Source organism: Rhinichthys klamathensis, unplaced genomic scaffold (assembly GCF_029890125.1).
Source record: "Rhinichthys klamathensis goyatoka isolate OS25496 unplaced genomic scaffold, OSU_Roscu_1.1 h1tg000253l_1, whole genome shotgun sequence".
Lineage (NCBI taxonomy): Eukaryota > Metazoa > Chordata > Actinopteri > Cypriniformes > Leuciscidae > Rhinichthys > Rhinichthys klamathensis.
The window spans coordinates 1,472,501-1,492,500 of NW_026606775.1; the positions used below are offsets into that span (position 1 = coordinate 1,472,501).

At 37.7% G+C, this 20,000-nt stretch overlaps 2 protein-coding genes across 2 annotated transcripts in view; one reads left to right on the forward strand and one right to left on the reverse strand.

Moving 5' to 3' along the window:
• Positions 1-13,510, forward strand: part of LOC130101186 (NADPH oxidase 4) — a 17,508-nt gene extending 3,998 nt beyond the window's left edge. Inside the window, exons 5-18 of the mRNA XM_056266784.1 lie at positions 472-569; positions 1,451-1,478; positions 2,433-2,505; positions 2,801-2,881; positions 3,894-4,065; positions 4,185-4,352; positions 6,241-6,303; positions 6,944-7,004; positions 9,005-9,083; positions 10,167-10,286; positions 11,154-11,262; positions 12,883-12,951; positions 13,134-13,234; positions 13,327-13,510. Coding sequence (XP_056122759.1) covers positions 472-569; positions 1,451-1,478; positions 2,433-2,505; positions 2,801-2,881; positions 3,894-4,065; positions 4,185-4,352; positions 6,241-6,303; positions 6,944-7,004; positions 9,005-9,083; positions 10,167-10,286; positions 11,154-11,262; positions 12,883-12,951; positions 13,134-13,234; positions 13,327-13,447 — 1,343 coding nt within the window. The 3' untranslated portion in view covers positions 13,448-13,510. The remainder of the gene's footprint in view (positions 1-471; positions 570-1,450; positions 1,479-2,432; positions 2,506-2,800; positions 2,882-3,893; positions 4,066-4,184; positions 4,353-6,240; positions 6,304-6,943; positions 7,005-9,004; positions 9,084-10,166; positions 10,287-11,153; positions 11,263-12,882; positions 12,952-13,133; positions 13,235-13,326) is intronic.
• Positions 13,511-15,750: 2,240 nt separating this feature from the next.
• The window catches only part of tyr (tyrosinase), a 10,421-nt gene continuing 6,171 nt past the window's right edge, over positions 15,751-20,000 (reverse strand). The window contains exon 5 of the mRNA XM_056266690.1: positions 15,751-16,013. Coding sequence (XP_056122665.1) covers positions 15,775-16,013 — 239 coding nt within the window. The 3' untranslated portion in view covers positions 15,751-15,774. The remainder of the gene's footprint in view (positions 16,014-20,000) is intronic.

The following is a 20,000-nucleotide window of genomic DNA, read 5'->3' on the forward strand; positions in this document are numbered from 1 at the left end:
CACCGGTGTCTCATATTTTACACAACTCCCAGTTTTACTCTGAGATTTTCTCATGGTGATCACACTGTCTGTGCTGTTCTTTCGGCGCGCCTAAGTCTAGTGGACCTGATTTTTCCCTAAAAGTGTGTGTGTGTGTGTGTGAGAGAGAGAACACAGGAATATCCCGAGGGATTCCCAGCTGGTTTTGTCTTGTGTCTGAAACCCCCCTCCCATTTCCTGTCTCGTTGCATTGTGGTCTTGTTCTAATTACAGAGCTCTGAGGCATCCAGTTAACATGACAACTACAACACACACACACACACACACACACACACACACACACACACACACACACACAAGCATAAAGAGAGCCGCTGAATAGAAAAATTGTCTCCCACACATGCTTGACGTATGCTGTCATTCCTAGTGTGTTTGTGTGAGTCTCTGATGTGGTGTGTGTGTGTGTGTGTGTGTGTGTGTTTATGTCTGCAGTGGTCCATGTGTGTGCTCACCTCGTCAACATGGTCAGTTTCTCGGTGAGATATTCAGAGGATTTCCCTGCGCTCAATGTCGCTCAGTATCGAGGACAGGTAACCATTACAAAATATAGCAAGATTCCTAAATGCATTTTACACACACGGAAATGAACAATCCTTCAGAAAAACGTCCACTGATAAATAATGTTTCTGAGGGAAGTCTCTTCTGTGCACCAATGCTGGATTTATGTGATCAAAAATACAGTAAAAACAGTGATATTTTGGAATATTATTATAATTTCATATATATCATTATATATTGTAAAATGTAATTTATTCCTATATTTTCAGCATCATTACTCCAGTCTTCAGTGTCACATGATCCTTCAGAAATCACTCTAATATGATGATTTATGATTATGATGTTAAACATGAGCATTTATGATTATTGTAAGTGTTAAAAACAGTTGCGCTGCTTCATTATTTTGTGGAGACCGTGATACACTACTATTCAAAAAGTCTGAGGTCAGTAAGATTAAAAAAAATGGGGTAAAAAGGAAAGAAATTACGTTTTATTCAGCAAGAATGCATTAAATTGATTTAAAGTGACAGTGAAGACATTTATAATGTTACAAATGATTCTATTTAAAATTAATGCTGTTCTTTTGAATGTTTTTTTATCACCGTTTCCACATAAATATAAAAACACATAAAAACAGCACAACTGTTTTCTTTTTTAATAGCCTAAACATAAAGTTCAGTCCACATGATCAGCCGAACTCAATTTATCTCAGTAATCTCATTATCAGACACTTTCAATAAATAAATAAGTCATGGTTGACTGAATAAAGCATTTTAAATGTTGTATTTTTGAGGGATCCTACATTTCTCAGTATAACTCAAAATAAAATTAATAAATACACTAAAAACCTCTTTAAATCTGACGTTTAAGGCTCATAGTTTGATTTGCTGTTGTGTGTGTTTAATCTCTTCAGGATCCCAGAGTTCTCATCATCAGCACAGGTGCCTCACATTTCTTCCACATTAATATAGTGAAACCCAAATTATGATATTTAATGTAGGATGTGGACTCATTCTTTGTTAACTTTGTGAACTTTGTCTCCTTTTATTTTTGGGTTAATGTTTCCAGCTGAGGTGCTTAAATTTCTCTCTAACTGAATGAAATTAATATTTCAGGTTATTTCAGACAACTTAATGCCTAAACTTACTAAACACCCCTATGTGTTACTTTAAAATGATTTAAATGCTATTATAGTTTTTATTAATATTTCGAATACGTGTTTATATTTTTAGTTTTAATTTAAATTTATTTCATTTTGAGTAATTTTGTCATGTGCTTTTTGTGAATTTTATTAGTTTTTTTTATATTACTGTTTAATACATGTTTACATTTAATTTCAGTTGTATGTATTTATTCAAAGTTTTTATATATTTTTTTAGTTTTTATTTTAATTTTAGTATTATTTTTTTGCAATTTTTGTTGTTATTGTCTTTTAGTATTACTATTTAATTTATTTCAGTTTCAGTTTTACGGTTAATTTAAAAGTTAATCATGTTAGTGCTTCAACCTAAACTTATTTCAGTTAGTTGCCAAGGCAAGATTTCTAATTTTAAGAACGTGCGCACTGTTGACAGCAGCGCGGATTGATAGAAATGGATAGAAAATAGTGCCGATTAAAACTGAGGTATGAATTTTGACCGGTGTGTTTTTTGTGTGGTAAATTAATCAAGCTTTGAAACGCAAATAATTTTTTCACGTAAAAACGCACAGTTTTGTGGCACCGGAAAATAACCGGGAGTACTTTATTGAAAAACTTCCAGCGGCCAGAACTCTGACCAGGGAGGTGACAACAGAGTGGGTCAGTGTGTATGCACTATAGTGCTGGTAAGGATTGCATACAACTTCATGTCTTAAATGGGCGAACTAACCCTTTAATATAATAACTCTCCTCTTAGTTCCTGGAGTTACTGGCGTCCTGTTGGTGCTGGTGTTGTTTCTGATGTTCACAGCGTCGTCTTACTCTATTAGGTGAGAACCTGTAAACCTTTAAGAGTTATTTGACCTAACCCTGACCCAAGTCTCCTCTCCCTTGACAGACTTTACACACACACACACACACACACTCCACTATAATTACCGAGACCATTACCTGGAGGGGTCCGTCCCCTGTGATGGATCTCTCCATCGTCCTGCTCTAATTGAGTTCACTCTAGGACACTTCAGGAGCGTCTCGTTCAGTCGAGGAGACCTGGACACTGTGCTTTAGATGCTCTTTTATCTCGCTCTCCTTTTTTATGTGAGTGCAATTGTGTGTTTTTCTCAGAGTCTCAAGCTACGAGATATTCTGGTACACTCACAACCTCTTCATCGTGTTCTACATCATTCTGATGGTCCACGTAGTGGGGTGAGTTACTAAAGTCATTTCCTTCACACACATACAAACAAGATGATTTGTTATATAAATATTTAAGATTAAAATATTTATGCAAGATTAGAATTTGTGCATCAACACAGACAAATTATTAAAGTGGTCTTATTATGTCCTTTTTCAAAGTCTTGGTTTTGTTTTTGGGCTCTACTAGAACAGGTTTTCATGCTTTCATGCTCAAAAACACATTATTTTTCCCATATTCTCTATAGTTGCAGCTCCTCTCTTCCCAGTCTGTCAGTAACGCTCTGTTTAGTTCCTGTCTCTATGAAGCCCCTCCTTCTGAAAGCACACTGTGCTCTGATTGGTCGGCTGGATCGGTGTGTTGTGATTGGTCAAACGCTTCGAGTGTGTTTGGGAAATGTCCCGCCCCTAACCATAACCACCAGTTTCAACACACTACTAACTAACTCAACCAGGCCCCGCCCCTTTATCCTGCGTATTAATGATTTAAATGAGGAATATTGTGACGTGTTCGTTCCCAGAAGAAACTCAAGACTACAATGGAGGCGTTTCAGGGAGTTCAGAAACACTGACACTGATATAGAGAATAACTCCCGCTGGAGGGACTTTGTAACTTTGCAGAGCTTTTTCATGCTCAAACAGCAACATCACACACTAAAGAAAGATGAACATTGAAAAAAGCATAATAAGACCCCTTTAAATATTCACTGAAAATATTATGCAAGAGCTGCACAGAATTGGTGTCCTATTTCTAGATATAGCATTTCTAGGATACTTTGTGCTATAACATCCCCTGCATTGTAGAAGAAAAGTTTGAGAGAATATATATATATATATATATGTATATATATATATTTTTTTTTTACAAATGTGCAAATGTCAAACCTAAAATTTTAAGCGAAAGTGAATTTTAAAGTAATGCATTTTTTTAACTAAATTACTTTCAGTGAATAGAAGTATGCAAATTGGGATGTTTATTCCTGTACGCTTTATGGGATATGACTAGCGCCTCTCTATCCAATAGGGGAGCTTTAAAGTATCAGTCAAACGTGGAGGCCCACCCTCCTGGCTGCATGCACAGCAATCTCAGTTCAGGCTCACGGACCAATCACAGAGCAGCAGGAGAGAAGGGGGAGGAGCTATCACCACAGATGGTTTGTCAAGAAGAGGCCCGTTTCCAACCACATTTCCCACAGGTCCGTCTGTCTGATTAAGAGTAAATAATTGCATCTGGGCATGTTGTTTGTATTATATCTTTGTGTACATCAGTATGTGAATGATTATCAGTCGTTGAGTGTGTGTGTGTGTGTTTTAGACGTGGTTGTGGGTCTCGGCTCCTCTCTGCCTGTACTGTGCCGAGCGCTTGTATCGTTTCATAAGAAGCAGCGCTGCTCCTGTTACCATAGTTTCTGTCGTTAGCCATCCCTGTGATGTCATAGAATTGCGCATGCTGAAGAGAGGCTTTAAGCCCCGCCCTGGACAGGTAAGCCCCGCCTCCACACGGTTACATTAGAATTTGACACAGAATTTAGAACTTTTGAAGAGGAAATTGCTCTTCTTTAAAAAAATAAATAAAACGCCTATTAGAGAGCCTAAGTCCCACCCCTTCGCTTCCGGCTCATGGGACCTTATTTCGGAAAAATATGTATGGTAGTCAATGGCGAGAGACAACTTATCTTTTTATTCCGTCTGAACTGTGCCCTGAATTACACATATGATGTTTGTCAATTTAAAAGATAATTCTGAAAGTCAAGAAAGTCGCAGTTTGTCATGAAACAGAAGAGTAACATTTAGTTTTATGTGAAAATCACTCAATGAACTACATCTCTCTGGAAGCGAAACAACGAGCGAGATCCGCTGCTCGTGTGTGTGCAGTCTGGTACAAAACACTCAGGCATGACGGCGTAACGTTACGGTTATAACGCAAGACTATAGAAACAATGACGGACGTTAGCTTCAATAAAGTTAGCTTCAGTAAAGTTAGCTTCAGTAAAGTTAGCTTCAGTAAAGTTAGCTTCAGTAAAGTTAGCTTCAGTAAAGTTAGCTTCAGTAAAGTTAGCTTCAGTAAAGTTAGCTTCAGTAAGGTTAGCTTCAGTAAAGTTAGCATCAGTAAAGTTAGCTTTAGTAAAGTTAACATCAGTAAAGTTAGCTTCAGTAAAGTTAGCTTCAGTAAAGTTAGCTTCAGTAAAGTTAGCTTCAGTAAAGTTAGCTTCAGTAAAGTTAGCTTCGGTAAAGTTAGCTTCGGTAAAGTTAGCTTCGGTAAAGTTAGCTTCAGTAAGGTTAGCTTCAGTAAAGTTAGCTTCAGTAAAGTTAGCTTCATTCATTGAGAGAAAATGTGCGCCTTTTGGGTTTGTAGTCTTTGTAATTTTGTATTTTCACAGTCTTATACCTCAACAGTTTCACATCAAACTGCGACTTTCTTTACTTTAAATGTATCTTTTAAATTGACAAACATCATATGTGTAATTCAAGGCACAATTCAAACGAGATCAAAATATTTGTTGTCTCTCGTCATTGACTACCATACAATATTTTTCCGAAATAAGGTCCCATGGTGGTCGACCGGAAGGGGAGGGACTTAGGCTCTCTATGCCGTTCAAAAGTTTGGGGTCAGTCAAAAAAAAAAAAAAAAATTTTTTTAAAGAAAAATAATTTAATCAGCAAGGACACATTAAATTAATCAAAAGTGACAGTACAGACCTTTATAATGTTACAAATAAATGCTGTTCTTTTGAACATCCTATGCATCAAAGAATCCAGAAATAATATATCACAGTTTCCACAAAAATATCAATCAGCACAACTGTTTTCTGTGGAGAATAAAACATTTCTCACGATTCGGACTTTCTTTCTCACAATTGCAAGTTTACATCTCGCAAAGTCAGAATTATTAGATATAAACATGCAATTCTGAGAAATAAAGTCAGAATCGTGAGATGTAAACTCGCAATTGTGAGATAAAAAGTTGCAATTATCTTTAAAAAAATTTTATTCTGTGGCAGAAACAAGCTTCCAAAGTTTTCAACATTGATAATAATCATAAATGTTTCTTGAGCAGCAAATCATCATATTAGAGTGATTTCTGAAGGATCATGTGACACTGAAGACTGGAGTAATGATGCTGGAAATCCAGCTTTGATCACAGGAATAAATTACAATTTTAGATTATATTAAAACAGAAAACACTTATTTTAAAGTGTACATATATATTATATTATATATTTTATAATATTTCAGGTTTTACTGCAATTATGGTCAAATAAATGCAGCTTTGGTGAGCATTTCAAAACCATAAAAACATCTTGTTTAAGTGCTTTTCCTGTGTTTATTCAGTGTGTGTTACTCATGTGTGTTTGTGATGTGTCCTCCAGTACATCCTGCTGAACTGTCCGAGTGTGTCGTCTTTTGAAAACCATCCCTTCACTCTCACCACCGTACGTGCATTTAAGTGTGTGTTACTGCGTTCAAGTCGTGATAAATGCACATAAACACTAACACAATATCATAATGACAGTGGGAAACTCAATTAAATATAATTTATATTGGTCATAATCACATTTTAATTGCATGTTGACATTTTATAAGTGAATTATAAATGTTTGCATAAAGAATTATTCTGACCAATATCATTTTAATGCACATTGCATTGTAGTTATGATTTCCAAATGCATAAGGCAGCATATGAACATGAACAGGGCTGAAGTTATTTCGATGATGTAATGCTGGAGATTGTTATAGTATCAACTTGCTCTCTCTGAAACAACACATTTCATCATGGCCCAGGGAAATGTTAAAAGCATTAAAAAGCATATGTTCATTTTTGAAACATGCAACATTTGGCAATAAATCTCTCCATTCATACACACTTACAAAGTTTGCGTTCTCTGCCAAGAACTTTGTTACCCTCTCACACACTTTGGTTTGAGTTTTCCTTCCCCCAGGGGTCTTTAATGCATGACTGTGCCTGATCCTCACAGCCCCTGCTCTCTGTGTGTGTGTGTGTGTGTGTGTGTGTGTGTGTGTGTGTGTGTGTGTGTGTGTGTGTGTGTGTGTGTGTGTGACTGTGTTCCTCAGTGTCCGACCGGGAAGAGTGAAACATTCGGCATTCATCTCAGAGTGCTGGGAGACTGGACCTGTGAGTACACACAGACACAGACACAGACACAGACACAGACACAGACACAGACACAGACACAGACACAGACACAGACACAGACACAGACACAGACACAGACACACACACACACACACACACACACACACACACACATGTTGGTGCAACAGCATTATGAGGACTCTCCATAGGCGTAATGGTTTTTATACCGTAAAAACTATATATTCTATCCCCCTACACTGCCCCTATCCCTAAACCTACCCATCACAGGAGACATGCAGCATTTTTAATTTTTTAATAAAACATTGTTTTTTATGTTTTTTAAGCCATTTGATTTATGAGGACTTTTGAAATGTCCTCATAAACCACCCATAAGTTGTAATACCAGTGTAATACACATGTCATTATACAAATTTGTGTCCTCATAAATCACATAAACCAACTCACACACACACACACACACACACACAGACACAGACACACACACACAGACACACACACACAGACACACACACACACACACAGACACACACAAAGTCACACACACACACACACACACACACACACTCTCTCACTAATTAACACACACTCACACACACTCTCTCTCACGAACTCTCTCTCACACACACACACACACACACACACTCACTCACTCACTCACTCACACTCTCTCGCTCTGTCTTTCTCTCTCACACACACACACACACACACACACACACACACACACACACACTCTCTCTCTCTCTCTCTCTCTCTCTCTCTCTCTCTCTCTCTCTCTCTCTCTCTCTCTCTCTCACACACACACACACACTCACTCACACACTCTCTCACAAACTAACACACCCTCATACACTCTCTCTCTCTCTCTTTCTCACCTCACCTCACATCACAAAAACACACACACACACACACACACACACACACACACACACACACACACACACACACACACACACACACACACACACACACACACACACACACACACACACACTCACACTCACACAATGACACACATCCATAATAAATAAAAGACCATGTGATCTGTATTATCTAGTTCAAAGGTTTCTGTCAAAATGTGTGAGTTCGGGATTAAAACACACTCTTGCACACACATTTTTGTTGGCTCAGTCTTGTACCAGACTCTTTCCATTATGTCATACTTGAGAGATACTAGTTCCCGGAAGGAAAACACACTGTAACAAAAGAAATACCACATACCCCCTGCAAACACACATGCTTAGCGGGCGATAAAACAGGAGAAAATTAACTCTGCCGTGTCTCGAGTCAGAATATCACTGAGAGAGCCAGTAACCGACTGCCTAGCAATGACCTAGCAACTGCATAGCAACATGCTATAAACAACATGGCATCGCACAAAATACCATCTAAAATGCCTGCATAGAAATGGCTTAAAAAACACAGAACACTTTAGCAACCACTTCGTTTTAACAACAACTAGAATCTTTATAACGCCTTAGCAACTTCATAGCAACATACTAACAACTACCCAGAACCCCTTGGGAACTTCATAGCAAGGTTCTAAAAACACTTAGAAAGCAAACACCATAGCAACCACAGCAACAAACTAACAACCACCCAGAACCCCTTGGCAACTTCATAGCAACATGCTAAAAACACTTAGAACACCTTAGCAACCACATAATGTGTGAACACCCACCTAGAAGCCTTAGCAACTTTATAGCAACTCACTAACAACCACCCAGAACCCCTTAGCAACCACATAGCAATGTGCTAATACACTTAGAACACCTTAGCAACCACATAATGTGTGAACACCCACCTAGAATCCTTAGCAACTTTATAGCTACTCACTAACAACCACCCAGAACCCCTTAGCAACCACATAGCAATGTGCTAATACACTTAGAACCCCTTAGCAACCACATAGCATCATACTAGCAACCACCCAGAACACCGCTCACATTTTCTAAAAATCTAGTTGACATAAATTGTTTGTACATGCGTATAATGATTTAGTTTTTGTCTGTAAATTTCAGCGAGATTTTCTCTGCTGCTGCTTCAACAGTCGAACAGCTCAGAGATCCTTCCCATGATGCAACAGAGGCGATATCCCACGTAAGTCTGCTGCGTTGTGGGAAAAGTTTCAGTGGCGTTCATAAAGGTCGTGATCCCTCAGTATACAACACTGTATACTGGGAGGTGAAGTGTCACGACCGTCTGACGTGTAATTTCCTGGGATAACCGCAGTTTTCCTGCTTTGTGTGGGCGGGGTGTCAGGTGACAGGCTTTGACAAGATTCATCGTCCAATCAGAATCAATGACATCCTTTCCACGCACAATAATTTTTTTTTTTTTTTTTTTTTTTGCCGTTCAGCCGTTCTCTGTATGTGTGTGTACAGTGGGAAATTACTGCACATCCTCGTCCTGTGTGTATTTGTGTATGTGTGCTTGTTTTTTGTTTGTGCATTTAGCTTTCTGTTGTGTGCAAGCTTCCTTCCTACTCTGGTTTTATCAGTGGGAAACATTCTGTGGCTGTTGCAGTATTTTCTTATTAATGGGATGATTAACAGATTGATTTTGAATAGCATACCACTTGTACTAATGTTTCAGTATGCATACTGTGCATAGTATGCTAATTCTCTCCATGGAATGCACAAAGCTTTCAAAGTTCTGAACAAGAATGCAATAACATTAATAGAACATTTGTTCAAATGTTTCTGCCTGGTCTTTAAAAATATTCATTGTTTTCTGAAACATTTTTGTTAGATGTTCATCTAGAGTTTTTTTTTAAATGTTGCTATTTGTTTCAGAGAACATTAAAAAAAAACGTTCTTATGTTTGCAAGATGATAAAATTGAATATTTCCTTAACATTCGCATAACCAAGAAATTACTTATTTTTTGGCTCATTCAGAAATAATGTTTTCATAACTTAATGGGAGACAACCGTTTTTGGACCATAATTTAGCTATATGTGCAGTATGCAGAAATTATTAGAATGCAAGTATTCCATTAGTTATGTTTGAAATGGAATTATTGCTTATTGCATTAATATTCCATGCATACAGAGCATTCACATACTATGCACTGTATGCGTACTGTGAAAAAATAGCACACATAGTATGGAAGTGCGTTATTATGTGATCTTTCATGTTATCTCTCATCTCATTGGTGGTTCTGCTCTCTTGTCCCGCCCCAGGCTGCACGTGGATGGTCCGTTTGGCAGTCCGTCAGAGGAGGTGTTTAATTACGAGGTCAGCGTGTGTGTGGCGGGAGGGATCGGAGTCACACCGTTCGCCTGTGTTCTACAAGCTCTCTTGTGAGTGGTCAGACAACCTGTCAATCACGCTAACTGTGACATCAGAACATTCTTAAACACTGGTGCTGTGTTCTAAACGGAACACTTGCTTACTACAAACTGCACACACAGTACACACTGCACACTGCATTCCTGGAGCTCAAAATGGCGGAAACAATGGCAAGGTCATGTGTTTAAATCCCAGGGAAAGCATGAAGTTATAACATGTATACTTTGAATGCATTATATGTCACTTTGGATAAAAGCATCTGACAAATGCATACATGTTAAATACAGTAGTGAACATTTGAAGTGGATCAAAACCTTTCATCAAAGTCATACATGAATTTTAAACAATACCCGTTCTTACCTTAGGACAACTTTGATGAACTTTTTTGATCCACTAAAAATGTTGACTACTGTATATATATGTAAAAAAAAGTTACTTTTTGAAAAATAAAATGTGAAACAGCATGAAATAAACTTTTCAAACTGTAGTAAGCTACATTGTTGTCATATCTGACCACACCATGTCTAAATTAAGCAAGTGCTGTTTATCATCACAAAAATACTTGATTTTGCATTTATGCAAATTCTAATGCAATTTTAAACCAATATGCCTCAAATTTGTCTGTCTGATCAAATAATCTAGAGATGTAAAAAAAAATTTTATTTATTCATCACACTGTATATAGAAACTCGCAGTGGAATGCATTGCATTGTGGGATGGATCATGCATACAGAAAAGACACTGCACTTCATACATGAAAAATAGTTAGTATGGTAGTATGCCATTCAGTGTATAGCCATGTAAAAACTCCCATGTGTTTAGACTTTTAACGCATAAAAATCCACAGCAAAGTGTGTGTAAATGTGTGTGTGTTGCAGTGATGACTGGCGTCAGTATAAGTTGAGGAGGATGTACTTCATCTGGGTCTGCAGGGACCTTCAGTCCTTCTATTGGTTTGCTGATCTACTGTGTGGCCTTCATGAGAGGGTAAAACACACACACACACACACACACATGCACACACGCAGTGGCTTAAAACACATTTTTGGACACTTAAAAATGTGTGAATGTCATTGTAAAATCATATACAAAATATATCTAATTTCTGCAGTATGCATGAGTTACTGAAGGCTATACTGCCACCTACTGGCTGATGTTATGCATATGTTAATGTGTAATGTGGGCTGATATTCTGAAACTTCAGTAGTCCTACATATTTACACTATTGAAAAATCCTCTTTAACCCTATAAAGCCTACTGTATCATATTTGAGGCCTGTAAGTGATAAACATGATCAAAACTTTGCTGTAAAAACGGTTTCACATAATCTTTGTAAGCAATTAAAGGTCCTTTTATTATAATTGTACAAACGTCCACCTTAAGCTCGTGCTTTACTGATCTATATCAATGATTTTACTGATTTTTGTAAGAAAAACTTGTATATTGTCAGTAATATTTCAAGATGAACACTTAGAAAGCAAATTTTTTTTTCTTGATTATCCAGACATAATTTTTTAGAAAAATCATGAGTCTCAAATATGATCATCAGGCTTTTAAGGAAGGTTCGTCTCTCAATCATCACTGTATTGCAATACATGTTTTAAAACTACAGATCTTTGATCATAAAACTAAGCATTTAAATATGATCTTACCAAGACATTACTAGATATAGAGCGATTTTATATCAGTATCTGCTATACTGTTATAAAGATCTCACTCATTTACATTCAAATCATCAGAATTTCATCTTTCTTTTTGTCCATATAAATATCAGCATAATATCTGATTAAAATGTAGCTGTTTGAGCTCCATGTAAAAAATGATCTTGATTTTAACGGTAAAAGACTGTAAAAATGCTACAGTGCAAAACTGTTAATTGGTTAACAGAAAGTTTCCTTACTATATACGGTAAATAACTGTGATAGATCTAATGGTACATTTGATGTAATTTTACAGTAAAATACCGTTAGATTTACAGTTTTTGGAAGTGAAAAAGAACAACTCATTGTATAATTTACAGTGAAAAAAATGTAAATTGACATTCCCACTCATGACACTTCACATTTGATGTATATTCTTCATAGTTTTTTTTTGTTCTTTTCTAATCAGTTATGTACATTAGGGTTTTATGTTACATGTAATGTTGTCAAATTAGTGTTTATTGCATTTTTTTAATTTCATGTGTGTTACCATGATGGTGTTTAATGTTTGTGTGAATGACACTGTGCAGCTTCTATATATTAACATTAACTTTCTTGTGGAAGAGCTGCTTGTGATGAGCTTTGATTGATCATTTGACTCTCATTACTGCTGTGATTGGTGGTTGTCAGTGTATTACAATGGTACAAAACAGATATTAATATATATCTGTAAATTAACATTATATCAGATAATGAAATACGGTTTATTACTGTAAATGTTAAGTTAGGTCTGTAAAACCAATAACGTTGCTACCGTATTTTTGACGGTAACGTTCTGGCAACCACAGCTGCCGGTATTTTACCGTAAAAATTACGTTTTATTTTTTACAGTATGAGCCATATGAAACACTGACTGTTACTTCGTTCAGGCTTTACAGGGTTAATATCCTTCTGTGTGTGTGTGTAGCTGTGGCGGGACAATCGTCCAGACTATCTGAATGTTCAGCTCTACCTCAGTAACACTCAGGGATTACAGGTGTGCACTTTCAGCTCATTTCTTATTAGCTAGTTACTAATATTACCTTAAATTATGCACTTTTGTAGATGCAAGCTCTTTTTGTCAAATATGATTTTATATTATCCATAGCTTCATTATCAGTTGCATTTCTTCACCTTCTATCATCATATTGAAGTTTTTCCTGATTGTGTGTTTTGAAGAGCATCGGTGAGGAACGTTACCGTTTCTTGAGCTCCAGGCTTCGGATTGGTCGACCAAAGTGGAGGCTCCTTTTCCAGGAAATAGGGAGAGCCAATCAGCTGTGAGTATGATTAATGCAGCTTGAAATAATGTATTAATCTGGGCCGTTTTAATGATTGCAATAATGAACAATTGTGTGTGTGTGTCCTGCAGTAAAAGAGTGGGGGTTTTCTGCTGTGGACCCAAAGGGATCTCGAAAGCGTTACACACACTGTGCAATTCAAACGCACACTCGGGAACTGCCTTTGAGTACAACAAAGAGTCCTTCAGCTGAGGGAGCGCTAACCGACCAATCGATTAATGCCGAAAAACTGAGGAATGAGGACAAAAGCACATTCATCCTCGTCTAGAAACGAATCCTCGGACAATGAGCCGGAGAGCCAGTAAACCGTGTAGCAAGAGGGAACATGTGCAGTTTTGCTCATATTCAAGGAATGTTTGTGATTCTGCATGTGGAGTTTGTCTACATGAACCCTTTAAAACTCGTTTTCCCGTATAAAATTGGTTAAAAAGTTCTAGTTCACCCAAAGAGGAACATTCTGACATCATTTACTCACGCTTATGTCATTTCACACGTTTTATTCGCTTTTATCCAGTGTATTTTATACCTTTACAAACGCAAACTCGCACATAAACCATAAAGTACACATTCTCATTCATTTTAAATATTTATTTTGTATTTTGTACGGCACAATAGTTTTTCGACATTTGTATTGTTCATATTTTATTATTAAGATTTATTTGCTCATGAAAGTGTCCCAAATGAACTGCACTGTTATTGTAATAAGACTGCCAAAAGAATTCATTTAATCACTGATTTGTCTTTTTAATATTATTTTGTATGCATATTAAATATAAAGATACAGTACGTAAGTGTCACAGTGACTGTTGAAGCACCATAAATATCATTGGCTGACGAGATCAATACAAGCTCACCGTATTGCCATGTGAAACATAATGCATTATGCAACAATATGCATTTGGAAAATGGTAATATGACCTCACTATTGTGCATTTGCAATCGTCTCGGAAATGAAAATATTGTTTTGCAATTTAAATCCAATGTTTTAAAACAAAAAACCTAAGGAGAAAAGGAGATGTTAAAATGTATGGGAGAAATTGCTTCGGTTCATCGCACTGGAAATGAAAAGTCAAGCGCATTGCATTATGGGATGCGCTAGTTTAATCAGTTTATTCTGGTTTTATACGGCACATTTTGACTAATGTAGTGTTTACTCTACCATTGGAAATTTGGGGGTTGTTAAGATTTGTTTTTGAAATTAGTCTCTTCTGCTCACCAATGCTGCATTTATTTGATCCAAAATACATCAAAAACTGTGAAATATTACAATTTAAAATAACTTTTCTATTTGAAGATATATTTTGAAGTGTAATTTATTTCTGTGATCAAAGCTGAATATTCAGCAGCATCACTCCAGTCTTCAGTGTTCTTCTCCAAATACAATGTTCAAAAGAACAGCAATTTATTCAAATTTTTTCAACATTATAAAAATATTTTCTGTCACTTTTGATCAATTTAAAGCATTCTTGCTGAATAAAAGTATTATTTCTTCTTTCTTCTTCTGTATACTCTATAGCAAGATTAGTAAATCCTTGTGTGATTGTAAACGTAGCTCTTGTTGCATGAGCAAACTCGAGGTTTAGAGGCGAGATCTGGTCTCGTGTGTCACATGACCTGGTCAACTGTCCGTTGTCCAGACATTATAAAACGCTTAACGTGAAAAACGCTTAATGTGGCTTAAAGGAGCATTGCGGAAGTTCTGAAATTTCTTACCGTTACTGACACAAGTGGCCGTTAGAGAAACTGCAGCCAGTCTCGTGCTCGTTCTCGGCGCACACGCTCGTTGGCCGCACTAGATAAGGCTTTTTTTTCTTTCTTTTTTTTACTTACGAGGAGTTTCCGTGGGTATCTGGATTGTGCTGGAGGCTGGTCGCTTCTTTCCGTCCGCAGAGTCCATTTGAAACACTACTGCTAGCGATTGCCGCTGCTTACTAATGGCTGCCGTACGGATGTAAGCCCAAGTAGACGAGAACGCGCATATTTTGTGAATTTTCACGCCAATTCGGACCCGACTCCTCCACACACAATTGAGCCTACAGGCTGATAGAGGCAACCGTGGTGGACAGTCAAGGTGTCGTTCTTTCTATTACATTATGGTTGGCTTATAAATGTACAAATGAAGACTCTATCTTAAAGATTTTTTAAAGTAAAAACCTACACATAGCCCCTTTAATGTACTAAGACAGTGTTATTAAAAGACCAAACTCAGTAAACATCATACTAATAAAGCCTAGAATATGAACAACGCATTTAATTACACGTTAAGCATTTTCCTCCTATAGAAAACCATTATAAGAAAACGCTTAACGTGTAATTAAAATGGGTTATGTTCATATTCTGTGCTCTTCGATTCTTCTGTACATTGGTATACTTTATTAGTATGAAGTCTTTTAATAACACTGTCTTAGTACTTTAAGCCACGTTAACGGTTTTCACGTTACGCGTTGTAGAATGTCCCGAGTTGTGTGTGTTTTCCCCGTGGCTACAGCGGGTCTGTCCTCGCTGACACACACTCAGGTTTACAGTGTGGTCTGGTATGAGGCTGAACCCTCTTCTTCGCTGCTGTTCAGGAGCGGCTGTCTCTCCCCGTATCCCGACGCCTTTCGCCTCTTTGTCCTCCTGCGACACGACACGGCGATGACCGTAGCGATGATTCCCGCTACGACGGCCCCCAGGATCCCTGACGCCAGGAGCCAGCCCCAGATCTGCTGAGCTTGCTGAAGATACGGCGTCACGAACTCCTGCATGAACCGCTGACCTGCCACAGAATGAAGCAGATGAAGACAAGGCTAACGGAAGTACCTTTATGCTAATTAGAGCTAGGAAAAATAATACAATAATACAAGAAAAATATTTCTTGATCAACCCATATCGATTGTAAAATCCCAAGAATCGATCTTTTAGTCCATCACTGCTGTTTTCAGTTGATGCGTGAACAAAACTTCCCTAAACGTTCTGTTATTTGTAGGCTAGCAAATTCTGCTAATTTTATAACAAAATACAAACAATAAATATCGCTGCCTTTGACGCTCTTTGATGTGACGTGACCGATCGCTGTAGCCGCTTCATCATCTCTTACTCTTTACTAGTTATAGCATCAAATAAACATGAATGAACATCAGAAGGTATGTTGAGAGACAGTACAACTTACTATGTCTCATGTAATCGCTTAATCGGCGTTTCAACTGCGGAAAGACTCAGGGTACGTGTACACGACAACGATATGCTTACAATGGAGAAGTTTTCTACATACAGATGACACCGTTTTCAAAACGATCCCCAATCACACGGATCCGCAAAAACTACTAAAAATGCTGTATTCCTCTGCCAGGCCATTAGATGGCGATGAAACACTATAGACTGAACACGTGATACGCATGTGCATGACGTCATCGTCTTCAGAGATTCGCATTTTTGTTGTTTACACGGAGACCGTTTTCAAAAAATTGCACTTTGAAACCTGTTTTCAAAAGTTTGCGTTTTCAGGCACCCAGAAAGCCGTTGTTGTGTAAACAAACGGCTAAAACCTATACATTTTTTTATGTTTTTTGTAACGATGCACGTTTTAGTATTGAACCTTTTGGTAGACATTTAAAACCGAACGATTCGTTGGACCATTTTTCCTGCCGACCAATATTTTGTTAGCATTCGCGCTGGCGCGACCACCACAACGCTGCCCAACATCAAATGGCGTGATGAATGCGCAACTAAACTGCGCAGCGCATTCGTGCTTAAAGGACCGTTACGAGTTTGGATCAATGTCAGTGCAACGCGAGCCGATCTTGATCAAGCGACAGTAGCCATGTTTCCATCCACTTGTCAATCGAATTATATGAAGTTCGGTAAAAAACCTCATGCGAATAAAGCTGGTGAAAGTGTGTTTCCATCCAACGGCTTTAAAGCGGATAAAAACCTGTGCGTAATGACGTCACATGCTGTTTTGCGATCAAATTGGTATATCGAATTGATTTGAGACATGTTAAGGTGTTTCCATTCATTTTCTCACCGAATTGCACAACATTCAAGCCAACATTTGCGAACAAAGTTTTACTAGGCAAAATGGATCGCGCCATAATAATGTTTCCATCCGCGTTTATCGCATAAGCCATATATCGATCAAGATAAAATCAGATGAGATGATCGTATTTCATTTGAGTCGATATTCATGAAATTCAATCGAATTTTACTGTTTCCATAAGGCATTTTTCATTCGATATCACTTAATGCGGATAAAAACGTGTGGATGGAAACATCTACTGTCAGTACACAGCGCTAAGAGATCCAGAAAAGAAAGCATTCGCCACAGAAGTAGCCTAATAACATCGCTGCGAGATCTAGTGAGAAGCATTCACATTTCTCCGTTATTATTTTGACATGATGAATAAAATTGCTGCCCTCAAATGTTAATCTGGAGCCTTAAACTTAAAATAAACCTGAAATAAAATAACCTTTGTTAAGCCTATAACTACTACAATATTGCATAATATTTTTTATAAGGAGCTGTTTTTGTTTTATATGCTGCTAAGAAGAGTCGAGGATAGCTCCATCATCGTTCAAATAAAAAAAAAGTTCGTTTTAATAAATAAATAATTTTAAATCACTTTGATGTTAGTTTTAATAAATAAATAAAAATGTAAAAATAAAGGAATTTTCTCTGGCATTTCTTTCTTTTTGCTGTATCGAAAACATACCGAACCGTGTCACCACTGTATCGTATCGAACTGAACCGTGAATTTTGTGAACCGTTACACCCCTAGTTTTTAGTTGAAAACGGGTGTTGTGTAAACAGCCCCTTAAAAAGGGAAGCCATTTATAGTTGGCTAGAAAAATAAACTAGAGAAGAGCATATTGCTAAATATATGCACTATATTACATATTAATTATATCTTTAAACCTTAACCTGTTCTTTAATATAATACATTTGTATAAATCGGCCATGAAAAAAAAGCCTTAAAGCTGCAGTAGGGAGTTTTGAGAAAACGTTGACTTAGCCTGAAAATTTGCACAAGCACAACTTACAGGTCCCACCCCCTTGCTCTCTGCTGCGCTACAGCCCTCCCTCCACAGCTCGTCCTCCACAGCGGAGCCTGTCGTGAACGCGCAGGCTAGTAAACAGGGCCACCGATAACAGCGGATAAAAGTTATATGGCACATTCACTAATAGGGACTAAACGTCAATAATAAGCTTTACATTGACTATGGCCTTCCCATACTTTGACTACAAACTTGGTCCTCAAATCATTATGTATTTTGCAATAGCCTACATGTAACTTTATAACGTTGCACTCTTTCTATAAGTTATAAATAGCTAGTAAGATAACGTTAATATAACGGTAACTAACGTTACAGTATGCAAGTAATTATTCTAGCGATATATAATGCTAGATAAGGTGTGCTAGTACATTATTTCAGCAACATGACAAGCCAGTGAATTAGCAGGTTTCAATTGTTGCTTAGCAGAGTGCGTGACATTTTATCTACATGTTATGCGACTAGAGTTTTGACACCGAGTCAATGGGCTCTGTGTAATCCTTTCTTTTTCGCTTGTTTATCGTCATCAGTCTTTTTCCTTTTACCTCTTTGTTTTATGAGCAGGTGTCACTAGGGTTGCCAACTTTCGAAAAGAAAAATGCGGGACATATTTTGGCGATTTCGGGTTTGTTGACGGGGGGGGGGGGGGGGGGGGGGGGGGGGTTCTCGCAGGCAAGGTCTCTCGCTCTCTCCCTCTCTCTCTCTCGCTCTCTCCCTCTCGCTCTCTCTGTGCTACACGGTTTGGCGCTGACGCACATACAGCTTTGTTCTGTCTCGCATGCGCAGCTCTAGATTCTAGGAGATTTGAACTAATTTACGTGTCGTGTTGCTGTTGTATCAGTCAGATCAGCGCAGCACTCAATAATCGGGACAAGAGAGGTCCCGATCGGGACAAAAAAAATTAGGCCCAAAAATCGGGATGTCCCGGCTAAATCGGGACAGTTGGCAACTCTAGGTGTCACTCGAGAATTGGCAGTTTAGGTTGTTTCTCCGTCATAAGCACAGCTGCAGCACGCCGGCAATCTTGAGTTTGAACGACGGCTCGCGCTGTGCAAGAGAGGGGTGTGATCAGCGCGTACACGAGCGTGATTGACACTGCTAAGACACTCCTCTCGGCTCTGATTGGTTGTTTCTGACCGGGAGCGTGTATTTCTTGCAAATGACAATAGGACCACTGGGAGGAGCCAGAAGAGCTTGATTTTTGCACAGATTATCTGTCTCATATTCTACTGTCAGGACATAATGACAGTTTTAACAAATACATGTTTTCAAAAGTAACCTACAGCAGCTTTAATGACAGCCACCATTTAATTGTTTGTATTTCAAAAATGAATTGGAGTAGACATAATTATGTCACTCAAAAGTTATTATAGCTATAATTATAAAAACCGTCTTGTGTGCAATTGAAATGTTTGTATAGAATTCAGTTGTGTAAATAAAGCTGCTAAGTAGTCGAAATTAACTAGGGCTTATCAGTCTTACTATTCAGGTTCAAATCAGAACAATCTACCTTTTTATGCAACTGACTTAAAAAAAAGTTTCGACCAGTCTTATTTATATATAATATGACTAACTTGCAAGACTAGTCTAAGCAGTTTATGCCACCACCACAGTTGAGAAAAATTGACATGTACCTTAAATATATCCAAATTAACCGATATCTAATTGAACTGTAATTGAATCAAATTGCAAACTTGTGAATCGAATCGAATCG